This window comes from Palaemon carinicauda, chromosome 25 (genome assembly GCF_036898095.1).
Source record: "Palaemon carinicauda isolate YSFRI2023 chromosome 25, ASM3689809v2, whole genome shotgun sequence".
Classification (NCBI taxonomy): domain Eukaryota; kingdom Metazoa; phylum Arthropoda; class Malacostraca; order Decapoda; family Palaemonidae; genus Palaemon; species Palaemon carinicauda.
In genome coordinates this window covers 763,109-789,404 of record NC_090749.1, presented here as the reverse complement: position 1 = coordinate 789,404, position 26,296 = coordinate 763,109, and the positions used below count along the sequence as shown (strand labels likewise).

At 44.6% G+C, this 26,296-nt stretch overlaps 1 protein-coding gene across 1 annotated transcript in view; it reads left to right on the top strand.

Moving 5' to 3' along the window:
• Positions 1 to 26,296, top strand: part of LOC137618607 (zinc finger protein 91-like) — a 533,834-nt gene that overhangs the window by 432,439 nt on the left and 75,099 nt on the right. Inside the window, exon 5 of the mRNA XM_068348718.1 lies at positions 11,389 to 13,598. Within this exon, the coding sequence (XP_068204819.1) occupies positions 11,633 to 13,598 (1,966 nt within the window). The 5' untranslated portion in view covers positions 11,389 to 11,632. The remainder of the gene's footprint in view (positions 1 to 11,388; positions 13,599 to 26,296) is intronic.

The window sequence follows — 26,296 nt, the reverse complement described above, 5'->3', positions numbered from 1 at the left end:
AATATCTTTAGATGAGATTGGAAGGATAAAGAGGCAGATAGTCTTTCTTTATCTTCTAATTCTCCCTTTAATAAGGATTTGGGAATTCTAGGCAGTTTCTCATTAAACTGCTTTCCTCTGATGTCTTTATCTAGTTTTCCAACAGTGAAGGTATGTTGGTCGTCCTCCCAACTGTCCGAATCATAAGGAAGGGTTAGAGAGACTGGTTTGCACTGGGGATGGTCTGCCCTCCATTACTGCTTTCTTTACAGCCTCTAAGCTTTTAGAGAGGAAAGGGAAGACCGTATCCTTTGGGGGTACAAAGGTGGCTTGCTTCCCTCCAAAGGCAGAAAGTTGGGTCTCAGTGAATTCGGCCGTCTTTAACTTCCTAACCAAAAGGGATTAAGCCTTGCCATGGACCAGAAGGATTGTTTCCTTAGGGATAACTATCGATTGATGGGAAGAATTCCAAGTTCGAGACTGGCTTGGAACCTAAACCCTCTCCAATATGGAGGTACCCTTCAGTTAAGGCCATATTCTCACCATAACACCAAGGGTTCTTAATTGTGCATTCTGGTAAGTTCAAAGCTGTGGGAGCCTTAGAAGCAGGTACCTTTTATAAAGCTTCTATCCTCTTCATGAAGTCCGCTTGAGAACGTTCATGTTTGGCGGTTAGGTTTCCATGAAACCTTTCATGAACTCTATAAGTTCCAAGTTACTAGGAAACGAAGGTTTGTCTAACATAGGAAAAGGGATGGAGGTGGAACCTGGGGCTTCAGAAGCAGGGAGGGGGGAACAAAATAAAAAGCCACTGGGAACTGTACTCACCCGATGTATATCCAATGACACTTCAAAGGCTTCCATGGTCAGCAGAATCCTCTCCCTCTCTGACGACACAGTAGAAGTTGACGACATGTTGTCGGCGTCCAAACTAATGACTTTCAGAGCGTCCCGAACTTCATCATCCGCATGATCTGCTGGTACTGGCGGAAGTTGACCTGTCGCTAACTGTTGACCAAACACAGAGGTCACCTCAGCCTTGTGAAAGAGGAGTTCATTCAGTTCCAAGTAAGGAAGATAAGGGACACCTTGTTGAGAGCTCTTCTGGAAGACTCTTACCCAATAACGGAGCTTCTTCAGACTTCATTCTTGTCATCAACGACCTGTAAAGAAGAAAAATTTCAATGAGTATACATCATTGAAAATTATACCTATTTAAAATTAAGTAAACATATGGAAGGTATGCATAAAATAATGTTAAGATAAATCCTAACCTAAATAAACCTACCACCTAAATATGGCTAAAGATTATCGTATAATCAACACACATGCCAAACACCTCAGAAATCAATGGAGATTTATGAAGCAAACTATTAGTGACAGTGCGGTAGGAATATAGAGGAAAGGTTCACATCAAAAGGACACCAGAACCTCCAGAGTAGGTCTGTTGTAACAACCTAAGGCAAGTTCACTCATCTTACTGGCTAGACCAGCAACAGCTGCCCCCGAAGAGGCAGCAGCTACGTTAAGGCGGCCACTATTTCTAGTAGCCAAGATAAAGACTGACCTGTCAGTACCCCAGGCATGTAGACACAAAGCGGCAGAGGCATTGTAAAGTTGACAGAGAGAGAGTGAACAAACCCCTAGGGAAGGGTCCACACTCAGAGGAAGTACAGTAAGGAAAAGCAGCTAATAAGAGAACCTGCCAAGATCTGATCATTATCATTAGCTTATAAAAAGTGGGGGTTTAGCAAGTAAGATAATGAGAGCCGTACAAGACGGCCAGGATGCTGAGAATTGGAAATTCAAAGGATGTTCTGACAACCAGGTGGGATCCAACCGACCAACTCCAGAGGACAATGTTCCTCAGATATGTAAGAGGATAGGAAACAGAAGATAACTAGTCTAAGGCGGCAGAGGGAGTGACCCATAGCCAACACACAGCCAGTGCTAGAAGAACTCAAGCTGACAAGACTGGAAGCAGAGACAGAAGGCGACTCTTCTGCCAAGATAGGCTAACTAGGCAAGGGAGTTGAGATTCGGCAGCAAGAGGGACATAGCACAGGAAGGGAAGCTGCAGATACAGAACAGGCAACTGCCAAGGTGGCAGATGAAGACCCCAAGGGGTACCAACTTTATACACCTAGATAGGGTTAGGCCATAGGGAGAACTGTGCAGGCAATCTTAGCCTACCCAGCGGGTGAGGGAAAGCTCAAAAGCTAGGTTAAGATGACTAGACAAGAGGAACATAGTTCCCAGTACAGTCAGGATATTGCCTAACTAGGAAGGGGAAGGGGCAGAGAAAACACTCAAAGGTGGCAGAGAGATTTAGTCCAGGGAAGGAGAAAATCTCGCCCACCTAGGGCTAGTAAAGATAACCTACAAGTTATCCTGTCCAAGGATGGAGGCGAAGCATACTTCATCCGCCATGGGACTAGACAGGGATGGGAACAAAGTTCCACAGCAGGTAGACACACTAACAAGCACAAGGGTAAGGGGAAACGGTGTGGTGATATGAGACTCAGAATTTGGCGGCATGACAGGAAGGCCTAATTGCTACATAAGAACAGAAATAGTGTTCCAAGGGGTTTGCAGTGATAGAGCACAGGGAACAAGTCCTTACAACCAGGCATAGCCTACTAAAGACTAAGAGGGAAGCATAAGAACAGGGGGTAATGCGTTCCAATGGATAAACAAGAAGTAAACACAGGGAACAAGTCCCCAAGACCTGTTCCGCCTCGCCAAACATATAGGTCAAGTGGAAAGTGAAAACAGTCGCCCTAGTACAACTGTAAAACACTATCCAACTCCCAGAGGGACCTTCAGAGCCGCAGCTCCTTGCTGTGATGAGTCGACAGCATGGGAGGATGGGCAGCCTCACAAAACCATTAAGGTTAGGTGAAAGAAGGGGCTGGTGCACAAGTGATAATTTACCAAGCATGATTGCCGGCCAGGGTGGAGCTAGCCTAAGTCAATGCTGATAAAAAAAACACAAGAAACATCATAAAAAGGGGTTGGGATACCCATAATTATACCACACTGTAAAAGAGCGATTTGGAAACATGATGCAATAGTGCCGACCGCATGCCGTCCACTGAACAATAAAAGCATGCAAATTGAAGAAAAATTTGGTGGGGATGCGGAATTCTCCAACACACAAGAAAAGGGTACTCAACTTTATCAATGAGGAAGAAGAGGACGCATTCATGATCGTAAATCCCTCAAGAAGCTAAGAAAACAGGCAGAAAAACTCAAAGCAATCGTCAAAGATGGCGTCTGCGAAAGGGAATGGTTCGATAGGAAACGTGTTAGTTGGAGCACATTAAGATCGTGAGTTGTAGCGGCTCTCTCACCCACGTATCCTACCCCATCCCTTATCCTTCGAGACATGGTTAACTATTTGGGGAAGGATAACCATGGCTTGTTATGAACACGTGCCTGATTTATACACGATATCTCTCGAGATATTCACTCCAGAGGTTAGAACCCCTTTGATACCTCTAAGGTAAAATTTCTTTGGTATATCACTCGCAAAAATATCCCAAGTAGAATATGCTATTAAGGAACTTCCATCTGGATGACATGGCTCGAGCCCAAAAAGTACTTTCACATAAATCTTATTAGAGATGAAGGCAGCCTTTCTGGTTCTTCAACAGTCCCCTCAGTTCCTGGCAGACCACTCAGTAGTATGATGAGCGACAACACCACAGTAGTGGCTCACATCAACAAGCAAGGAGGAACTTGCTCGCAGCCTCTATTCCATCTAGCAGTAGAAATACTAGGATGGGCCAAAGTCCGCTCAGTACTGCTATCTACCCGCTTCATTCCAGACTAGAGGAATGTTCTCGCCGACAATCTGAGCTGAGCTTCTCGGATAATGTGTACGGAATGGTCTTTGGATCACCTAGTAGCCTATAAAGTCCTGACTTTGTGGAGTTCTCCAACTGTTGATCTGCTCGTAACGATCCTGAACTTCAGGCTCCCGGTGCTCCCCAGCCCTAGACCCCAAGGCTCTCGGGCAAGATGCATTCCGACAACGGTGGGGACAACAACCACGTTTACGTCTTTCCCCTTTCTGTCTGATGAGAAGGGTACTCAACAAGGTCGGAACATTGGTCAACCTCTCAATGACTGTGAAAGCTCGGCTGTGGTATCATGCAGAATGGTTTCCGTACCCTCTGCAGCTCCTGACGGAGCCTCCAGGAGAACTCCCTCCACAACATGATCTACTCAGACAACCGCGCATCGACATCCACCACAAGCTATAGCTTTGCTATGTCTGCACTCCTCGAGACTACCCAGTACCTCTTGACTCAGAAAGGTTTTCCGCAACAAGTTGCGAAGAGGTTGTCTGGATATCAGGAAATCCTCAGCAACAGTCTACCAGGCAAAGTATGTGTTCTGTGATTGGTGTCATGGAAAAGCGTATCTCTCCACTCAATGCCGCTATTCTAGCAATAACGGATTCCTCGAGTTTTGCATGAGTAAAGACTCCTTTCAGTTTCGACAGTGAAAGACGATCACTCAACCTTGAGCCTTGCCTTCAAAACTGAAAGGAAGGGATATCCCCTCGTTGCTAGATCTTTCCCAACTCGTATGGACTTACAAATTTGCCTTTCATCAGTCGGAATTGAGACCTCCCCTCAGAACATGGTTCGAGTTCTCCGGTCTCTAAGGAGACCTCCCTACGAACCACTACACCAGGCAACAGATCTCCACCTGGCTTAAAAGACACTGTTCCTACTCGCTTTGACCGCGGCCAAACGGGTCAATAAACTTCATGGTCTCTCATTTGACATCGCCCATTCAAGGAGAGGGTGAGAGGCAACGTTCAGTTTCGTCCCTAAGTTTCTTGCCAAGACGCAGTTTCCAGAGGTGACGGACCTTAGATTCGACCCCTTCCGAACAAGAAGTTTCTGCTCTGTAACTGATGATCTAGATCATCTGTTACTGTACTCAGGGAGAGGTTTGAGGCTGTATCTCAAGAGAATGGCAACAGCCCACTTAGGTGAATTCGCTTGTTGTCTGCACCTGGAGAGACAATAGGAGGATCACCAAGAACACCATCTCTGTTGGATTTACAGAGTCATTAAGTACACTCTGAATCCAGATCCTCCTACAACATGTCAACCCACGACATCAGGGGCATAGTAACGCCTCTGGCCGTCAAAGCAGATTACTGAGTGACGTAGGTTCTATAAGCCAGGGTGTGAATGCACCAGACGACTTTCACAGCCCATTACCTGCAAGACGTGATCTACAGGAACCTGATACGATCTCTATCGGTCCTGTGGTGGCTGCACAACAGCCGGTTGAATACCTCAAGCTCCTTATTGGATAAGTAGCAGAAGGTTGAGGGTACCGTTATCTGGCTTTAGTCTGCGTGAATGAAAGGGAATGACTTTTTTTTTTTTTTCACCCTCCCCTCTCATGAGGAAATCAGCAGCCTGGGTTCTCTGCATAAGCTGGCCTCAACCACTGCAGGTAAACCATGTTCCTTTGTGTTCCTAGTATTGTGTCAACACTGTTGTGTCCCCATACCCTGACGAGGTGGTATTGGGAAAGTCTTGGTCCAGTAGTTTTTCCCACAAGGACTCAGAATAACTTTTACTTTGAGAGGTACACTACTTATCTCAACTCAAATTTTGCGTAGGCCGCAGACCTTGCGTAGCATGGTTTACCGAAATGTAGGTACTCCTTATTTTTGATACTTACCTATTCAGAATAAGGAGTCCCCGGGTAGCCAAAAAGCCAGTTTGGCAGGTACATCCATCCTCCTAATTGGTGAGTCACCCCTAATAAATAGCGTTGGTTTGTATTCCAGTTACAGAACAAATGACAAATTCGGATATAACTCGTATTTTTCTAACAATACAAACCTTTAGCTATTTATGCAAACTAACCTGCTAACCCTATCCCACTTTTAAGTGCTACCTCCAAGCAAAGTGAGCTTAATCACAGATGTGTGAGTGGGAGGAGTGGTAAGCTCCCCCCCCCCTGATAACTAACGGGATGGGTAGTTAACCCTCGCTAAATTTTAATGGCTTGTCCTTTCAGCTTCACTGAAAGTAGTACCCCTAATAAAGAGCTAAAGGTTTGTATTATTAGGAAAAATACAAATTATCTCCGAATTTGTCATTTTCGGTGTTTTTGTTCAGACGACTCGTAGCCTACGCCACTACGCATATTCTTGAAGCATGACGCAACTTCTTATGTGTTGTCTCTTGCACAGTATGTTATATCTATACTTTGCAACCTGTTGCGAAAATCCTCTCTGCGAGAGGAGATTTTGGATAGTGTCCAGGTTTGAAGATAGCAAAGTTACTCTCTGGTGGAAAATGTTGGCATGTAATTGTCTGAGTAGATCGTGTCTTGGGGGAAGTTCTCTCGGCAGGTCCGTCAGGAGTTGCAGAAGTTCTGGGAACCACTCTGCATGATGCCATAGTGGAGCTATGTGGGTCATTGAAAGGTTGACTGATTTTCTGTCCTTGTTGAGTACTCTTCTTATCAGACAAAATGGTGGGAATGCGTAGACGTCGATGTTGTCCCACCGCTATTGGAACGCATCTTGCCAGAAAGCCTTGGGGTCCGGATCTGAGGAGTAGTACAGCGGTAGCCTGAAGTTCAGGGATGTTGCGAACAGGTCCACAGTTGGTAAACTCCACAAAGTCAGGACTTTGTTGGCTACTAGATAATCCAAATACCATTCGGAACCCAATATCTGCAATGCCCTGCTCAGATTTTCGGCGAGAACATTCCTCTTGCCGGGCATAATGCGATCTGATAGTGAGAGCGAGTGGACTTACGCCCATCTCAGTATTTCTACTACTAGATGGGATAGGGGCTGTCAGAAAGTACCTCCTTGCTTTTTTATGTAAGCCATTATCGTGGTGTTGTTGCTCATCACCACCACCGAGGGACCCACCAAGAACTGGTAGAACTCTTGAAGGGCCAGGTATACAGCCTTCATCTCAAGGAGATTTATGTAAAGGTACTTTTCGTACTGACCAGAGGCCTGAGGCTGTGTGGTGCAGCTCATGGGCCCCCCACCCTTCCTTTGATTCGTCCGAAAACCGCATCAAGTTGGGTGAAAGGATGAAAAGGTCGACACCCTTCAGCAGATTCTTGTCTGCCAGCTACCATCCGAGGTCTGTCCTTTCCTCTGGTCCCATGGGGATCAGAGTGTCCGGGGAATCTAAGGCCTGATTCCAATTGGACGTCAGTTGCCACCAGAGGAATCATATCTTGAGGTGACTGTTGGGAACCAGACGGTCCAAGGATAATAGGTGTCCGCGGAGACATAGCCACCTCTGGGCTGGGAATTCTTCTTGTCTGAGAAGATTTCTTGCGACCTTTCTTAGCCTCACTACCCTGTTGTCTGATGGGAAGGCTTTTTGTAGTTTGGTGTCTAGAATCATGCTCAGGTATACCAGTCTTTGAGTGGGAAGCAGGGATGAATTCTCGAGGTTTACCACGATCCCCCAGATCTTGGCAAAGCCTCAAAAGTTTGTTCGGTGCTGAAGTAGGGTTGCCACTGTGTGTGCTATGATCGGCCAGTCATCCAGGTAACGGAGGATCCTGTGTTCCCAAGATGACACTACGGCAAACACTCTTATGAAGACCTGAGGTGCTATGGAAAGACTGAAGCACCTTGAAGTGGTATATTTTGTTGTCGATGTTGAACCATAGATACTTCCTTGAAGATGGATGGAGTGGGATCTGGAAGTATGCATCCTTTAGATCCAGTGTACTCATGAAGTCCTGTGGTCTTACCGTTGTCTGACCATGTCTGCCGTATCCATGATGAACGAAGTCTGTTTGACAAACTTGTTCAGAGCCGAGAGGTCGATGACTGGTCTCCAGCCTCCAGATGCCTTTTTCACAAGAAAGAGTCGACAGAAGAAGCCTGGGTACCTGTCGAGGACCTCCTGGAGAGCACCCTTCTCCAACATGATCTGGACTTCTTCCCAAAGGGCTAGCCCCTATGCTGATCCCATTGCAAAGGAGCTTACTAGCACTGGATTCTTTGTCAGAGGAGGGAGAAATGAAATGAATGAGACACGATACCCTGAACAAATCATGGAGACCATTCAGGGTTCGGTCTCGAGCTGTATCCACCTTGTCCAGCAGCTTTATAGGCATCCCCCCACAGGTGGACAAGCTGGGGGATCGCCTTTCCTAGAGCTTAAGTCTTCTGCCGCCACCTCTCTGCTGTTTGCCTCTGCGGGAGGACTTTGTGCCTTTCTTGTCCTTGACAGGAAAAGGCTTTTTAGGCGAGAGCCGAGGCCACCTCACTAGGGGAGGCAGCACCTTCTCTCAAGGACCGAGGTTGACGGGTGGTTAGACAGGAGCTTTGGAGGAAGGTCAGGAAGGGGAAGAAGTCTTGGGTTTCTTCTGCTTCAAAGAAACCCTTGAAGAAGAAGAGTTATCACTACGTTTGTGGCAGTTAATTGATAGATGATGGGAGGCAGAAAATTAGACGACTTTTACATTGTAAAGAGGACTTATTGTCTAAGTTAATTTTCACAGAAACATGAGGAGAAATCTTCTTTAAAGTGAATGTATCTCTTTAAGTAAATCATCAACAGAACTCTAAATCTCTCTAATTACATAACAGAGGAAATATTCTTTCTGACTTTCAAATTACTAGAACAGTTTACTGTAAAATACTTATAATTTGTAAATAACAATGAATCTCTTGTAAATTACAGACACACTCAGGGAGTAAGGGAAACAGAGCAAGTCACTGTTAATCTTCTTCTATCAGTAGAATAGCAATTTATCTCAAGTCTCAAATCTGGTTTATTAACTAAATATTACAAGCTTAATTTCTATCCAAGTCAAGCAAGAGGGAGGGGCTCACATGTTACTCGTCTCACATTTTAAGTTGTAGGCAAACATTACTCCTAAGATCGTAACCTAGTGGAGTGTCATTTGGGCGTACTGGGCGCCCAGCGAGACGATGAGGGCACGCGACCAGGTCTCTGGCCAACTCCTCTCACCCTATTTCCAAGGGCACCTGTCTCTATGGGGATCAGGTGTTTCCTCAAGGAGATAGGTGGTAGCCTTTTACTACGTGACATCTGCAATCTAGGTCGCCCAGATCTAGGTTTCCCCTCCTCAAATCACCCCGAAGGGATCCTCCCCCCCACTGGAATGACCGAAGGCACCCAGTTTGCCACTGCCCTTGTTCCTTTGCCGTAGCATTAGAACAAAGAAGCAGAGGTAGAGAGTGCTGTAGAAAACAGAAATACTCGGAATCGTGTAATAAGGAAAAAGAACAAAAACAAAGTAAGTCAAAGCCTAGAAGAAACAGTTGGAGAGGAAAGAGACGCTTGTCTTGTCTTGCTGAGCCAAAAGTAAAAAGTAACTAGACAACATAGGTGTGTGTGTGAGCGGGGTGGCTGGCTATCCTGCTTACCCCCTGCTAACTAGCGGTGGGGTAGCTCCACCTCACTAAAAGTCTTATAGCTACTTTCATCTTTGCCAAAATTATAATCCCTGATGAATCGCGTAGGGCTTGTATGAGTATCAGAAGAATTACTTCTGAGAAACACATTAGGTCTGTCTCTTCAGTTACACAAAAAATTGGTTTATTGAGAAAGTCTTTTAAGATTTTCAATGGTTAGTCTATTCTGAAGAAGTGTTTTAATTCTTTGAATTTACCTTGTTTTGCATTTTGTTCTCCTGTATTTTAATTAGTTGGTTAGGCATGTTGCATAAGATTTTTCATAATTCTGACCATTCTTCACATTCAGATCTTCCTGGACAATACCACTCTGTTCGTAATACTAGGTATGCAGACAACTCTATTAGTCAGGCCTTCTCCATCATGAGTTTCAATGCTACATAGTATTCGAGAAGTTTTATTCCAGCTATGACTAATTTGCTGAATGATCCACCTAATCGGATAATTGAGTCAGTAGAACTTTAAAAGTTCAAACTTGCAGCAAATGTTTTTATGTTGAGCAGGCTGACATAAGCCTGTTTTTATAGTTTCTAGATATGAAAGATCTCTTTCAATGTTGTTACTGTTCTTAAAATATTCTATTGTTTTAATGTTGTTACTGTTCTTAAAATATTTTATTTAAATTTTGTATTACTTGTCATATATTATTTATGTCCTTATTTCCTTTCCTCACTGGGCTATTTTTCCCTGTTGGAGTCCTTTGGCTTATAGCATCCTGCTTTTCCAAATAGGGTTGTAGCTTAGCTAATAATGATAATGATAATAATAATAATTATAATAATAATACTGATGCCCCTCTGCAATGGGTCCAAATGGATTACTCAACTTCCCTGGTCCTCCTGGGATTAAGGGCCATTCCTAAGGACACCCTCAATGTCTCGGCAACTGAAATGGAGTATGGTGACCCGTTGGTCATCCATGGTAAATGATTTCCGTCTGCAACCTCCTCCGACAATCTCCAGCGCTTACCTCACGTTGTGGGAAAATTTACACCTTTCCGCCAGACGTACAAGCCCCCAGCAAGGCAACACATACCGAAAGATTTAAACACTGGAATACATATCTTCGTGTGTACCAACACTAGCAAGCCACTGCTGACACCCCCTTACAAGGGCCTTTTCCTCATTGTCCATCGCAAACCAAAGGCTTTTTAAATTACCATTTATGGCAAAGAAGATTGGATCTTCATTAATGGTCTAAAACCTGCCTATCTCCTGCTTACCGTTCATCTCTCTAGAACAGAGCACTCTATTTCACATGTATGTATTTTTTAGGGGGGGGAGTCATGTACTGCACTTATTTCATACACTCTCATACGCTGTAATGCTATTGCTCTTTTTTTTTCTATCTTTCACTCTCTCCCACAAATAGAAAAACCTATTTATGTTTGCCATTGCATGTTTCAAATTTTTTGAATTTTTGTGCCATGGTTCCCCTCAACCGTTTGTATATAAGCTCGTTATCTTGTTGAATAAAGGCACTTATACTCACCTTGCCCTTCTGTTAGTACCTAACAGCTACCTCGCGACCCTACCAGCCCATTATTCTTATACTTGGTATGTGATTCTTGCTAACGTCCCCTGTAGGGGTTACAAATTTTCTTTATATGGATGGTAATATTCATGTATGACCCAGGGCCTATCACTTTCTCTTATTAGAAACAGATAGGGGGCGATAGCGGTCTTTCTTTGCTTCTCCACAGATCAGGACTGGAACAGTTCCAGGAAAGTTACAGAACCTTCCAGATTTGGTTTCAATGGGATTTCCAGCCATCTAATCAGTGAGTCTCCCCAAATAAAGGACTCAGGTTTTTATGGATTGGAAAAAATACAAATTACCTTAAAAATTTTGTTATTTTAGTTTAGAAAATTGTCATTTTATTTCAGAAAACATTTTCCTCTTACCCTTTTCCAATGATAGTTGTTCTCTTATTATTTCAGAATTTTCATCTCAAAGGAAATAATCATCCACCTCTTGTTACAAGATTGTGTAAACTATCGAAGATATCTGCAAAAGATACAGGACTGAGAAAAAGTAAGAAGAAGAAGAGATACAGGAATGGGAAAAAAGAAGAAAGGTCTGTGTAGATTCATGCAGTAAGAATTGTAAGTATAGTATTAACTTTATCTTTGGACACTCTTGGAGATATTATTGCAGAGGAGGTCATCCAGTAATAGGGAGAGGATGAAAAACTCTGAATCATCAGAAATTTCAATAAAAAGCGAAATTGAAGATTCCTTTTCATGCTCTGCAGTCAAGTTGGAAAATGATGATTTTATGGACAGTGTTGGACTCTTTGATGATGACTCTCTTTTCATGGATCCAGACATGGAATTCAAAGCAGAGCCAGAATTTGAAGCAGAGCCAGAAATATTTGAGTCAACCGAAGGTGACATGAAATATTCTTTCGACTCTGATGCATCAGAGAGTGAGGAGGATTTACAAATCAGAAAAAGGGAAGTCAATAAAGAGGAGGAGGAGAAGAGTGTAAAGACAGGTGTGAAAGAGGAATGTGGCATACAGTTGGGATCCAGTAGGAAAGAGGACAAAGGAAAGGGAAGAGGAAGAGGGAAAGAAGGTTTACAGAATAAGGAGGAGCAGATCGAAAACAGTGGCTGTGAAAAACCTCTTTGTCAAGAAATTGATTCCAAATCTCACGCTGATGTTGATATGAGAGAGAAGTCATTTGTGGGTGGGAATTATGAAAAACAATTTATTGGAGTAGTTAAACCCCCCAACACTCACAAGCTAATTCACACTAGAGGCCAATTCAGATGCAGAGAATGTGACCAAACATTTTCTAAGGAAGTTGATCTTAATGCACATTATAAAACTCACATCAGGAGGAAGTCATTCAAGTGTAGTGAATGTGACAAGGTATTTTCTCATAAATGTAATCTCATACAGCATCATAGAATTCACACTGGGGAGAAGCCATTTAAGTGCAGTTTCTGTGACAAAGCATTTTCTCAGAGAAGTAATCTCACAACGCATCATAGAATTCACACTGGGGAGATGCCATTCAAGTGCAATAACTGTGACAAAGCATTTACTCAAAAAATTCATCTCACTGAGCATCTTAGAATTCACACTGGGGAGACGCCATTCAAGTGCAATATCTGTGACAAAGCATTTACTCAAAAATATCATCTCACTGAGCGTCATAGAATTCACACTGGGGAGAAGCCATTTAAGTGCAGTTTCTGTGACAAAGCATTTTCTTTCAGAACTGCTCTCACACAGCATCATAGAATTCACACTGGTGAGAAGCCATTTAAGTGCAGTTTCTGTGACAAAGCATTTTCTCAGAGAAGTAGTCTCACAAAGCATCATAGAATTCACACTGGGGAGATGCCATTCAAGTGCAATATCTGTGACAAAGCATTTACTCAAAAAATTCATCTCACTGAGCATCATAGAATTCACACTGGGGAGACGCCATTCAAGTACAATATTTGTGACAAAGCATTTACTCAAAAAAATTATCTCACTAAGCATCTTAGAATTCACACTGGGGAGACGCCATTCAAGTGCAATATCTGTGACAAAGCATTTACTCAAAAATATCATCTCACTGAGCATCATAGAATTCACACTGGGGAGAAGCCATTTAAGTGCAGTTTCTGTGACAAAGCATTTTCTAAAAAAAGTATTCTCACAGAGCATCATAGAATTCATACTGGGGAGAAGCCATTTAAGTGCAGTTTCTGTGACATAGCATTTTATCTTAGAACTACTCTCACAAAGCATCATAGTATTCACACTGGGGAGAAGGCATTTAAGTGTAGTTTCTGTGACAAAGCATTTTCTCAGAGAGCTATTCTCACAATGCATCATAGAATTCACACTGGGGAGAAGCCATTTAAGTGCAGTTTCTGTGACAAAGCATTTTCTCAGAGAGCTAATCTCACAACGCATCATAGAATTCACACTGGGGAGAAGCCATTTAAGTGCAGTTTCTGTGACAAAGCATTTTCTCAGAGATCTAATCTCACAAATCATCATAGAATTCACACTGGGGAGAAGCCATTCAAGTGCAGTGTCTGTAACAAAGCCTTTTCTCAGAGAGTTAATATCACACATCATAATAAAATTCACACTCGGGTCGTCCAGCGCATCCCTCAGGTTGCGAATGGGGGCACCCCCTCCCTATGAATAATTAAGGTGAGGGCAGCTTCGAATAAGATAAGAAGCTGTGGAAAATGAGGAACTCAAATAAAAAGATGTGAAGCAATGAGCAAAGATGCTGGAAAGGTACCGACCAGAATAAACGGTCCCCGTAAATTTTTCCTGCACTAGGCGGGTTATTAAGAGCGATGGTGCAACTTCAATCCGTGCATCGAGCACCCAGCAGGGATCCCCACCAGATCAGAAAAGTCCTGATCCTGGGCCCCAGCAACCATCAAGGCAAAGAACCAAAAGGAAAAGAAGATTATTTCAAAGTGTTAAATGGTCCCTTGCGGAGAAGAAAGTGCTCCTATCCTGCTTCACCTACTCAAGGTATGAGGGGTGGGGCAGAAATAGAAACCAAGCATTCGAGGAAAAAATTAGATTCCAATCTACCACCTGAGAAAATTGCTGCCACCAATATGTGACTATTAACATTGATAGTTTAAAAAATTCCAAAATATCTCACTGAAGAAGAAATATAAAATATAAAAAAGGAAGCTGAGGCTAAAGCAAAGAGTGACTATGAAGAGAGGCAAGTGAACAACAAGAATATAGAAAAAGTAGAGGGGACAGAAATGAGGAATGGGTATTGATATGGGCAATGTAGTTTGCCAAAGTAAAGTTTACCGGACAAAGAGAAGGATGTAAAAAGGGGCAGAGAATATTCCATCATCACTGCCCAAATAAGATTGGTATATCAAGATTAAACCTCACCACTCAGAAATTTAATTTCATTGCACATAAACTTTAATGAAGCCGAAATTTAAAAGATGAGGGAGGATGTTTAAGACAAGGTAAAAAACAACAAATGCCCCATAGAGGAATGCTGTGGAAAATACAGATCAAGTCCAGCAAAGACCATTATCACCAGCACCTCAGAGCACCACAACCCTAAGGCAAGAAAGACAAGTGAGGACGGCATCACCAGAACCAAGAAGAAATGGAAGCCACACTTTACCTAGGCGACCAAGAAACATCAAAACAGAGCTTGACCCAGAACAACAGGAATTAGAAGAGGAACTGGCCAATAAAATTGAAATCAAAACAATATTAATAGAATATCGACTAAGCTGATCAAACTTGAAGAAAATGAAGAACTAAAACCCTGGGTGAATAAAGTCAACACAAGGCTTGCTAGAATGGTCCCGGCAGGAGTAAGTCTGACAGAAATTAACCCTATCAATTATGGTGCAGCCTGGTACATACAAAGTAAGATCATACCAGGAGTAATCCAGCCAAAGAAAAGAATTGTAGAGCCAATATGGAAGAAGAAACAATATGATAAAATAAACCAGTTAAGGGCAGAGATTTTGCAAATGTCCATGTATATGAAAGAGCAAAATCACTCAAAACCTGCTGAAGAGAATAAGAAAAATAAAGAAAAATTATGGGATAGATACAAACGAGCGGAAAATTAGCAGAACACTAAGCCAAAGCAAAGGCCCTAGATGCACAATAAGAAACAAAGAACATAGGATAAAAGCAAAACAGATAAACAAGCAGGTTGGTAAAAATCCAAAAATTGTGTATAAAAATGGGGTAAAAGAAACAGTCGAGGTACGAACACCCCCGATCATGGAAGATCTGGAGAGGTTTTGGAAGCCACTGTTTAAAGACCAGAGACAACACCAAGAGACTTCATGGATTGACACCATTAGACAGAAGAACAGCCAGAAACAACAAATGCCCCCTATAAGGTTCACCACAGAAAAGTTAGCCAGAAAAATCAAAGAAGATAGTAATTTTAAGACTCCAGGAGTAGACAAGATTCCAAATTTCTGGCTAAAAAGGATCACAGCACTACACCAACACTATGAGCAAGTCTTTTCAAGAATTGTACAAGGAGAAGAAGAATCACCAGAATGGCTCACAATGGAAAACACCACTCCTTCCCAAGAGCTCTGAGACCAAACTCCCCTACAAATATAGGCCCTTCTGCTGTCTACCAACAGCCTACAAATAGCTCACAGGAGTCATAGCAAATGAGATCTATGAACACCTAAATCAAGGCAAATATATGAAAAAATAACAAAAGGGATGTATAAGAAACAAACTTGGAACCAAAGATCAATTGTTAATTAACAACACAATATTAGAAGACTCTCAGAAATGGTAAAGGAACCTTAATATGGCTTGGATAGATTATAAGAAGGCATTTGACAGTGTGCCACACTCCTGGATACTTAAATGTCTGGAATTATATAATATCAGTGAGGAAATAGGATCATTCTTGTTAGCCTAGATGGTTAAGTGGAAGACCACCATATGTCCTAAATACTCTGAGGGCCAGATAGTAATTCCAAACATAAAAATACAAAGATGACTAATCCAGCTACCTCCAACAGATACATTACCATCTTTTATGATGAGATAATTCCAACTGGAAGATATATAGAAGGATGTGCTATAAGACCTGATATTGTGATCTGGAATAAAGAAAAAAAAAACAGCAGAGATTATGGATGTGACAGTACCCAGTGATTTTGGCCTCAATAGAGCTGAGAGGCAGAAAATAAAAAATCAAGAACTAAAGAATGATCTGTTAAATACTTGGGAACTGAAAGAAATAGGAATAATACCTGTGATGGGGGGGGGGCAACAGGACTTGTGAAGAAAAACCTAAGACATTACCTTCAGGCGATACCAAGTTGCTCAACCATCAATGAGGTGCAGATTGCTGCCATCAAGGGAACCGTGACCATCTTAATAAGAGGCCTCGTATACAAGGCTAGTGGAGTATAGAGGTGCAAACATAGACCCCAGATTGGTGTTCATTTCATCACTAATATAAAGTAAAACCAATTAAGATATTAAGACAAAGGGAGAAACCTTTTAAGTGCAGTCTCTCTGATATGGCATTTACCTTGAAAATACATGGAAAGACACATGAAAATTTGTGACAGAAAAAAAAAAATTGTAAGGAATTGGGGAAGTCGTGTTCTTTTGAAAAGGAGAGAACGATGTTACAAAGTGATCAAATTTCCAAACTTGCTGGACTGTAGTTTTACTCTCTCTTGTTAGTTTGATTAACTGGAATTGAGTCTGTTCCTTTGAAAATGATTCTTTATGTGACATTTACAAACAAGTTGAATGGAATTTTGATCAAGCAAGAAAGACATGTTCGACTGAATGAGATCTTCCGGGTTTCCTTGGTGATGTTCAGTTAATTTGTGATGTTGTTGTCATCTCTTGTTAACTAGTTATGCCCTTCCTTTGTTGTACAGTATACTGTACAGCAAAACTGGTGATACCTGAATTCAGTGATTTTTGTACGAAAGTCACTAACTGGAAACTGTCACATTTGATTACTTTTCAACAGCTAATCTCTCTCTCTCTCTCTCTCTCTCTCTCTCTCTCTCTCTCTCTCTCTCTCTCTCTCTCTCTCTCTCTCAAATATTCAATTTCATTTTGGAAGCATTATTGCATTCTGGAAAATTACGATTATTTAAACAGGTAACTGAGCTTTAATAAAACATATACCGTATATTACCGCGTAAAGGATGGCAAACCCCAAAATTTCCTTTAAAAAAAGCGTTTTTATCATATACTCCATGAAATGGGCAGACGACAATTTCAAGGCCAGCCTGTTACTATACTTTGGTTATAAATATTCTATCACACATATTATAATCTTTTTTGGGCTCAAGCCATGTCGTCCTGATGGAAGTTCCTTTAAGGTAGCTTCCTAGGGTATATTACAACTACGGCGATATTCCCAGAGAATTTACCTTAAGGTACCCAGAATTCTAACTCCTGGAGCGACTATCCCTAAAAAAGACCTTACGGATATCGTAAATATCAGCGGACGTATTCTTGACACGCCACATAGCAATCTATACCCCGAATAGAGTTAACACTTCGTAGGGGTCAAATGGCAAGAAATCGAAAACGATAAGAAAAAGGGGGGAGCCGTTCGTAAGGCATCTCTCCTCCCCGTTTCGTAAGCGTGCCCTGCGCCGCTCGCGGCGCCATCTGTATTCCTTTTTGCATAGCTATACAACTCGGTGTTTTCCCTGTGTTTTCTACCAATATCTTGGATTTACTCTTCAATTATGCTTTCTCCAACTTCTTCTGCTTCGGATAAGTTGAGTACCATTTCTTTTATGTATAAATGTAGGCTCTTGGTTAAAATTAAAGTAATTAAAAGAGTTATCTTTGATACAAGAGCTGTTGCCTGCTGGAGGCGTCCTGGACGCTGTCGCTCGCTAGAATAGGATTTATTTGGTTAGCAAGAGCGACGTTCCCAGCCCCTTTCGCTTTAATAATTAGCTGCTTAGCTTATTTAGGAATTCTTTTATGATGCTATAGTATAGCGCCTGGCGAAGGATTTGCCTAGGCTGACCGACACTAGTCTTCGTAGCCTAGTCGTTGGCCCTTGTACTTCCTGCATGATAATTAGTCTTCCAAGTGTGATTTTATACTGATTAAAGCGTTAGGCAACGTTATACATATAAGCTTTTTCCGAGTTTTTTCCAAGATAGTATTGGAGTGAGTTTCGGTGATTTAGGTAATCGATTCTCTTAGTGCCTAGGCTAGGTTGTCTTAGGCTATTGATATATTTTCTGTTTTCCCCGTTTGCTCCCTTCTCTTCGGGGAAGGGGCGCAAACCCTTTCCCTCTGCTTAAGCCTTAGGCTTAACTCTAGTGGTTTGTTTGAATTAATTTTCAAATATAACTATGCTGGAGTGGTACTGTACCTTCCTGTTCCAACTGGTTTGGTTCAGAGAGGGACAGTACAGCAGTGTATTAGTCTGAGTCCGTGTTGGTCTGGCGTGGGGCAGAGTCTCCCTTGCTGCCTGACACGGGCATAGGAGGTTCATCCTCCTTGGATCGCCTTGGAGGGTTTCTGTAGTTATGATCCCTTCGCTCGGTGACCCCTCAGACTTGTCCTCTTTGCTGTTCCGGGTTCGGGATATGTTCCCTTTCCGGATTAGCAATTCCTTCCTTGCTTTGGTTTTAGGGAGGCAGCCAGTAGTGCCGGCCTCCCTCCCCGGATTTTCCCTGGCTGAGATGGGCTTTCTTAGTTGGGGATGATCCTTAACCTAGGCAAGGTTGGACAGGACCCTCCGTCCTTCCCTTCTGTCTTTTCCGTTTTCCTTTGTGTCAGCCGTCTCACATCCGTACCTAGCCTAGGTTAGGATGGGGAGCTGACGTGGTCCCCTGTCGGCCGGCAGAGGCCCTATTCCTTGAGTGCTGCCCGGTCCTTCCTTGGTCCCTCACCCACTGCTGTCTGTAGATTCAGTAAGCAGTGGTTAGGAAGCCTGACTTAGTGTCTCCCCTTCCTCTCAGCACTCTTTCGGGTGTCGGGCGCTGAGGTACATAGCCTCTTAGCCCGGCACCCATTCTGTTGTCTTCTTATGTGTTGTCCCTGCCGTCTGCCGGCCTAGTGGCCGGCGGTCGGGTAGGGGGTGTTCTCTAGTTCTCTTGCTGTCGGTCGGCGGTGGTTATATGCCTTTGCCGGCCGGTCTCCTTGCTCACCTGCCGGCCGCTATGAGTGGCGGCCGGCAGCCGGGCGCTACCTGGTGTGGATGCCAGCCGGCATGGTTTGCTCACCGCTGCCGGCCGGCCTGCTACATCGCTCGGTCTGCTGGCCACTAAGAGTGATGGCCGGCAGCTGGGTGCCACCCGGGTAGCTACGGACCGGCAACCACTGCCGGCCGGTTCAGGCATAGGAACTGGAGTTCTCCCCCACCTGGGTGATCTTAAGTTGCATACTTGAGACCTACCTTGGGAAAAAAGGGGGGGGGGTACTGACCGTCAAGAGCCGGCCGGCACACCACCCTCATGCACTGTATCAGTTCTTCCCTGTATGGTGTATTTTGCCAGGGGAGACCATGATATAGTAGGTTACAACACTGTCTTTTCTAACCTACTTGTGTTGCCTTGTGCAGTCACTTGGTGTTGCCTTTCAGGGATGGAAAGAGAATTCTTTTCATCTTTAGCCAGAATGTTAAAATCTTACCTTAGGTGTGAGCTACACCTAATTTCCCTCGGGAAATATTATCTTTGGTTATTCTAGCAAAGACTAACCATTTGATTTTAATGGCTGGTGGGCTTCCACAGGTGATTGTGTGGGATTCACAAGTATGTGTCTTTCCCTTATTCTTTGTACATGCTCATATATACATGTGAATTGAAATTCACTTGATATTCATGGAAATTTTCTTCTTTTACAGGAGGAGCATCCGAAGTGCGATAGCGTCTTCTGCAATGTCCGCAGCAAGAACTTTTGCGGACATGTCTCGTGTAGGAGGCACGCGGCTTGCGCAGCCTCCAAGGATGATCTCCGCTACTGGGATCCGCAGGTATGTTCAGTATGTACTAACCTGCTATCTGAGGCTTTTGAATCCCCTAGGTCGGCGGAGTCAAGGGATGCAGCGAGGGAGAAGCTCCGTATATGGGTAAGGGGTTTCCAGAAGAACACCACTGGACCTTATCTTCCTAATGAGAAGATGAGGGCGTACCTTTTTCCCAAGGCTTCTGCTGACGCTGTTGTTCCCCAGCCTCGACCGGAGATCCCTCTCGTCCAGATCCCAGTGGATGAGGATGTTGCGGATGCCATGCAGGACATCCAGCTGGACGACAAGATGTCGGACTTGTCCGACCGTGCTGAACAGGACCTCCTCGCAGGGGGCGAGGAAGAGGATCAAGATCCGATTGCCGTGGAGGAAGAGGATTACGTACCATCAGACGTTCCGGTTCAGGCCCCTGAACCTATTCCCTCTACTTCGTTCGCTCTTCCAACAGAGCTGGGACAGGCGCTCTCTTCCATCGTTGTTATGATACAACAGATGCAGAAGGAGAATAGTCAGAAGGCCGCTGCAATGGAGCTCCAGATGCAGAAGATTACAGCGTCACGTGGGCCTCCAAAGAAGCTCAACGTGAAGGACCTTCCTGTGTGGTCGGATGCCAACCCGTGGAGGTATGCCGAGCACATGCCGATGACGGTCGGGAAGATCGTCATGTCGGAGAAGCTGGGTTCAGTTCCCCTTGAGGAGGTGGAATTCTGGCCCAGCAGAGGGGCCTACCCGGACTGTTATGTCCGTCTGAAGAAGGAGCCGGCCTCGAAGGAGGAGACGGAACCGAAGGAGGTGATCATCTTGGATCACGCCAAGGCTCAAGCTGCACTAGCGTCTGCGTTGAAGGAGAGGGGCTTCTCAAACTCAAAAGTTGCTGCTTTGAGTAAGAAGCACCCTTCCTTCGTATCCTCTCCGGCTAGGGCCTTCCCCTTTCTGCAGAAAGGGTTCGCTGCCATCCTGAAGGCGGTAGAGGCTGGCAAACCATGCCCATCCCTGGAGGAATGCAAGCCCTTGTCTTTGGCCTTGCCGTTGGACAACAAGGACTGGAAGGAAGTACATCTCACCTTCTCGGTTGGGAAGTTGGACGCCGATATTGCAGGTCAACAGTTCGGCGAAAACCTTCCCAAGTTGTCTGAATTCCTCCTACGGAGGGAACTTGAGACAAAGGAGCGTCTGGCAGCCTCGATGTCTCTCCAGACAAACATGGAGACAATGGCTAGCGACCCTAAGATGCCTGAAATGTTCATGGTAATGGCCAAGATCCATCTGGCCACGGTGACAAAGGACCTCTATAGCTTTGTCAAGTCGAGGAGGGCCTGCAGAGAGTTTGTGTTCGCCTCGGCCACAGTGAGGCACGAACCGAAGAAACTCATCTCATCCAGCATCTGGGGTAAAGATCTCTTTCCCAGTGAGGTGGTTAAGGAGGTGGTGGACAAGGCAGCCACTGAGAACCGGAATCTTCTCCTTAAGTGGGGCCTGTCTCTTAAGAGGAAGTCTTCCCCTGATGAAGGCCCCCAGCCGAAAGGAAAGGCGAAGAAATCTAGGTTTTCTTCCCGCCCAGCCAAGCCTTTCAGACCACAACGTCAGCAGCAGCAGCAGCCAGCTTTGCCTCCGGTACCACAGTTGGTAGCCCAGACCCCGACCACCTTCCAATGGGTACCCCAGGCCGTGTCATCAGCATCCCCGGCATTCAATCCAGTGTTCGAAGGTCAATCGACCACGTTTCGAGCAAAGCCCAGAGGTGCAGCCAGAGGCTCGGCGAGACGCCCCTCTAGGGGAAGAGGATTCAGAGGTGGTCGCGGCCAGGGAGGCAAGACTGCAGGGCAGAAGTCAAAGTGAAGTGTCGCCGGTAGGAGGGAGACTACAGTATTTCGGGATCGTTGGACCTTCGATCCCTGGGCCCACAGCCTGCTCAAAAATGGACTGGGTTGGAGTTGGTACAGTACTCCGCCCCTGTGCCCTCAATTTTTCCAACACTCCACCCCCGTTTTGGAGGAGTACATTCAAGAACTGTTGGAGAAAGAGGTGATCCGGAGGGTAAAGTCCATCAGGTTCCAAGGGAGGCTGTTTTGTGTTCCCAAGAAAGACTCGGGGAAACTCAGAGTCATTCTGGACTTGTCACCACTCAACAAGTTCATAGTGAACCACAAGTTCAAGATGTTAACGTTACAACACATAAGGGCCTTACTGCCCAAGAGGGCATATACCGTCTCCATCGACTTGTCAGACGCCTATTGGCACGTTCCAATAAGTCGCCGTCTCTCCCCCTACCTAGGATTCAAGCTACAACAAAAACTTTACGCTTTCAGAGCGATGCCTTTCGGGCTAAACATAGCCCCAAGGATCTTTACGAAGCTTGCGAGCGCAGCGCTCAAACAGTTACGCCTAAAAGGGTTCCAGGTAGTAGCCTACCTGGACGATTGGTTGGTGTGGGCAGCATCCAGAGCGGAATGCTTACAAGCTTCCCTACAGGTGATTCAGTTCCTGGAATATCTAGGGTTCATGATCAACAGAAAGAAGTCTCGTCTTTCTCCAGCTCAGAGGTTCCAGTGGTTGGGAATTCACTGGGACCTAGTGTCACACCGTTTTTCCATTCCAATGTCGAAAAGGAAGGAGATAGCGGGGTCTGTCAAGAGACTTCTAGTTTCCGAGAGGATATCAAGACGCGAACAAGAGAGGGTTCTGGGCTCTCTTCAGTTCGCGTCAGTAACAGACCCAGTGCTAAGAGCACAGCTAAAGGATGCAGCGGGAGTTTGGAGAACCTTTGCATCAAACGCGCGAAGGGACTTGAAGAGACCGGTTCCACTTCGGCTACGTTCTCTTCTCAGACCGTGGTCTCAAGCCAGTCGTCTAAAGAGGTCAGTACCTCTTCAGCCACCTCCCCCGTCAGTGACAATTCACACAGACGCCTCAAAGGTAGGGTGGGGAGGTCACTCCCATCGGAAAAAGGTACAAGGGACCTGGTCCAAGCTATTCGGGACCTTTCACATAAACTTTCTAGAAGCTATGGCAGTGCTTCTTACCCTGAAGAAAGTATCCCCACGTCACTCGATCCACATAAGGTTGGTATTGGACAGCGAGGTGGTAGTGAAATGTCTGAATCGGCGGGGATCGAGATCTCCACCTCTCAACCAGGTAATGTTAGCCATATTCCGACTGGCGGAGAAGAAGAAGTGGCACCTGTCAGCAGTTCACCTTCAAGGAGTCCGGAATGTGACCGCGGACGCTCTATCCAGGGTTACACCGATAGAGTCGGAATAGTCCCTAGACGCAGGATCATTCTCCTTCATCTCGAGTCAAGTCCCAGAACTGCAGATAGACCTCTTCGCGACGAAGGACAACAAGAAGTTGCCGAGATATGTGTCCCCGTACGAGGACCCCTTGGCGGAAGCAGTAGATGCGATGTCCCTCGATTGGAACAGATGGTCCAGGATCTACCTGTTTCCCCCTCACAATCTGATGTTGAGGGTCCTCAACAAACTGAGATCCTTCAAGGGAGTAGCAGCGATAGTGGCCCACAAGTGGCCGAACAGTGTGTGGTTCCCTCTAGCTCTGGAACTACAACTAGAGTTTCTGCCACTCCCGGACCCAGTTCTGTCCCAGCAAGTCCAGAAGTCAACTGTCTACGCTTCATTACAGAAAACCCGGACCCTGCAGCTCATGATTTTCTCTCCCTAGCGGTGAAGAAGCGGTTTGGAATTTCGAAAGATAGCATCGACTTCCTGGAGGAATATAAGTGCAAGTCTACTAGAAGGCAGTACGAATCAGCATGGAAAAAATGGGTAGCCTTTGTCAAAGACAAGAATCCGCATGAGATCTCTACGGATTTCTGCCTATCCTTCTTCATCCACCTCCACGGACAGGGGCTGGCGGCTAACACGATTTCTACATGTAAGTCTGCTCTGACAAGGCCCATTCTGTATGCCTTCCAGGTAGACCTCGCTAACGAGATTTTTAACAAGATCCCGAAGGCCTGTGCCAGGCTTAGACCTTCAGCTCCTCCAAAGCCTATTTCATGGTCTTTAGACAAAGTCCTTCATTTTGCCTCATTACTGGATAATGAGGAGTGTGCACTGAAGGACCTGACTCAAAAAGTGATCTTCCTTTTTGCCCTAGCATCTGGGGCCAGAGTTAGTGAGATTGTAGCCCTCTCGAGAGAGGAGGGCCGAGTTCAGTTCCTGGATGGGGGAGAACTGAACCTGTTTCCGGACCCTACGTTTCTCGCTAAGAACGAGTTGCCCACCAACAGGTGGGGTCCCTGGAGAATCTGCCCTCTGAAAGAAGATGCATCTCTATGTCCCGTAGAATGCCTAAAGGTCTATCTTCGTAGAACTTCAGACTTCCATGGGGGTCAACTATTCAGAGGAGAAACATCGGGCTCGAATTTATCTCTAAATCAACTCAGGGCGAAAATTACATACTTTATTCGCAGAGCGGATCCTGACAGTTCACCCGCAGGTCATGATCCGAGGAAAGTTGCTTCATCCTTAAACTTCTTTAACTTTATGGATTTTGAACACCTTCGTTCATACACTGGCTGGAAGTCTTCCAGGGTATTCTTTCGCCACTATGCTAAGCAAGTGGAGCAGCTAAAGAGGTCTGTGGTAGCAGTTGGTTGCGTCGTTAACCCTGTTGTTTAACTCTGCGAGGAACAGTGGATTTAATTGGGACTTTAATTCCCGGGTGAGTGTATAGTTATATGCGTTGCTATAACTAGAAGTGAAGGCTCTGGGAGCCCACAATGACTGTTCCGGCGTTATGGTGATTGTAGCATAAGTACAGACATGTGTGTCGAGCGTTTCTGACGCTAATGTCAGTGGCTAGTAACATGGACTTTTAACTTTGATACCTTGGTATGTGAAAAGTAACCCGATTGTTTTCTTTCAGATAACCATATATCCATGTACTACAGTACTTGTGCAAATTGTTGGTCATCCACCTATCATATGTATATAATTGTGGTAACCATGTCTATTCATTGATATTCAATAAACTTGTTCTCGGGAACCTTGCGTCTCCTTCACTTATGTTGATTTCCTTTCAATTATTGAGCATTCAGCCTATGTATATTAATCGGGGATATCTATAATAGCCTGTTCCTTAATGCAAGCCTTGTTGCACTGGTTTATACTTTCCTTAGCATAAAGGGCTCCATCCTTCTCAGAGGACGGTAGCGGCAGCAAGTTTAATCCTACGCAGATATAACCTTTTGTCCAATTCTACTTCGACCAGGGGGCTGGTCGGTATTTCCCTTGGATGCTGTAGTCCGTAAGGACTATGCTTTACTTCATATAGAGTGAGACCACTATATTGTATCGGCTTGCGAGTGATTCATACATAGGTATATGTACTCTTCGTTCTTTTCTAGAGTCTAGTAGGACTCCTCCCTGTAGGGGGCAGGAAGCGCTTTCATGGTTTATGATTAGTGGAAAGATGTATAACGGTAACATCTTAGGTCTTTCAGTCGAGCTGACTAAGAAACATTTCTGAGGAGTACGGCACGTATTGAGAACCCACAGATACAGTAATGCTTTGGTATACTTCCATCAGGACGACATGGCTTGAGCCCAAAAAACGGATTTTGAGCGAAGCGAAAAATCTATTTTTGGGTAAGATGGCCATGTCGTCCTGATGGACCCGCCCTGTCCCTTTTCCTTTTAAAAAAAAAAAAAAAAAAGGAAAAGGGCTGTAGGACCCCTCCCTACATACAGTATCTGTAGCACCTCGTGTATCGCTACAAGGAATACAGATGGCGCCGCGAGCGGCGCAGGGCACGCTTACGAAACGGGGAGGAGAGATGCCTTACGAACGGCTCCCCCCTTTTTCTTATCGTTTTCGTTTTCTTGCCATTTGACCCCTACGAAGTGTTAACTCTATTCGGGGTATAGATTGCTATGTGGCGTGTCAAGAATACGTCCGCTGATATTTACGATATCCCTAAGGTCTTTTTTAGGGATAGTCGCTCCAGGAGTTAGAATTCTGGGTACCTTAAGGTAAATTCTCTGGGAATATCGCCGTAGTTGTAATATACCCTAGGAAGCTACCTTAAAGGAACTTCCATCAGGACGACATGGCCATCTTACCCAAAAATAGATTTTTCGCTTCGCTCAAAATCCGTTTATTCATTATAACATCTTTACTAAAAGCTTTTAGTATCATTAGTTATCAGTTACATGTGTTAATGCGTTCGTTTTTTCATCATGGTCGGCAATGAAACGTAAATAAAAGATTTTGTTTCAGGCGCCGTTTTTAAGAAAAACATGGCATAAAATCTCTCTTATTTCATCTATGTTGAATTTCTAACCTAAACACAGATGGGTAAATGCGTTCGTTAGTTCGTTATGATCGGGGATGGAACATAAACTTAGCAATGAATTCGG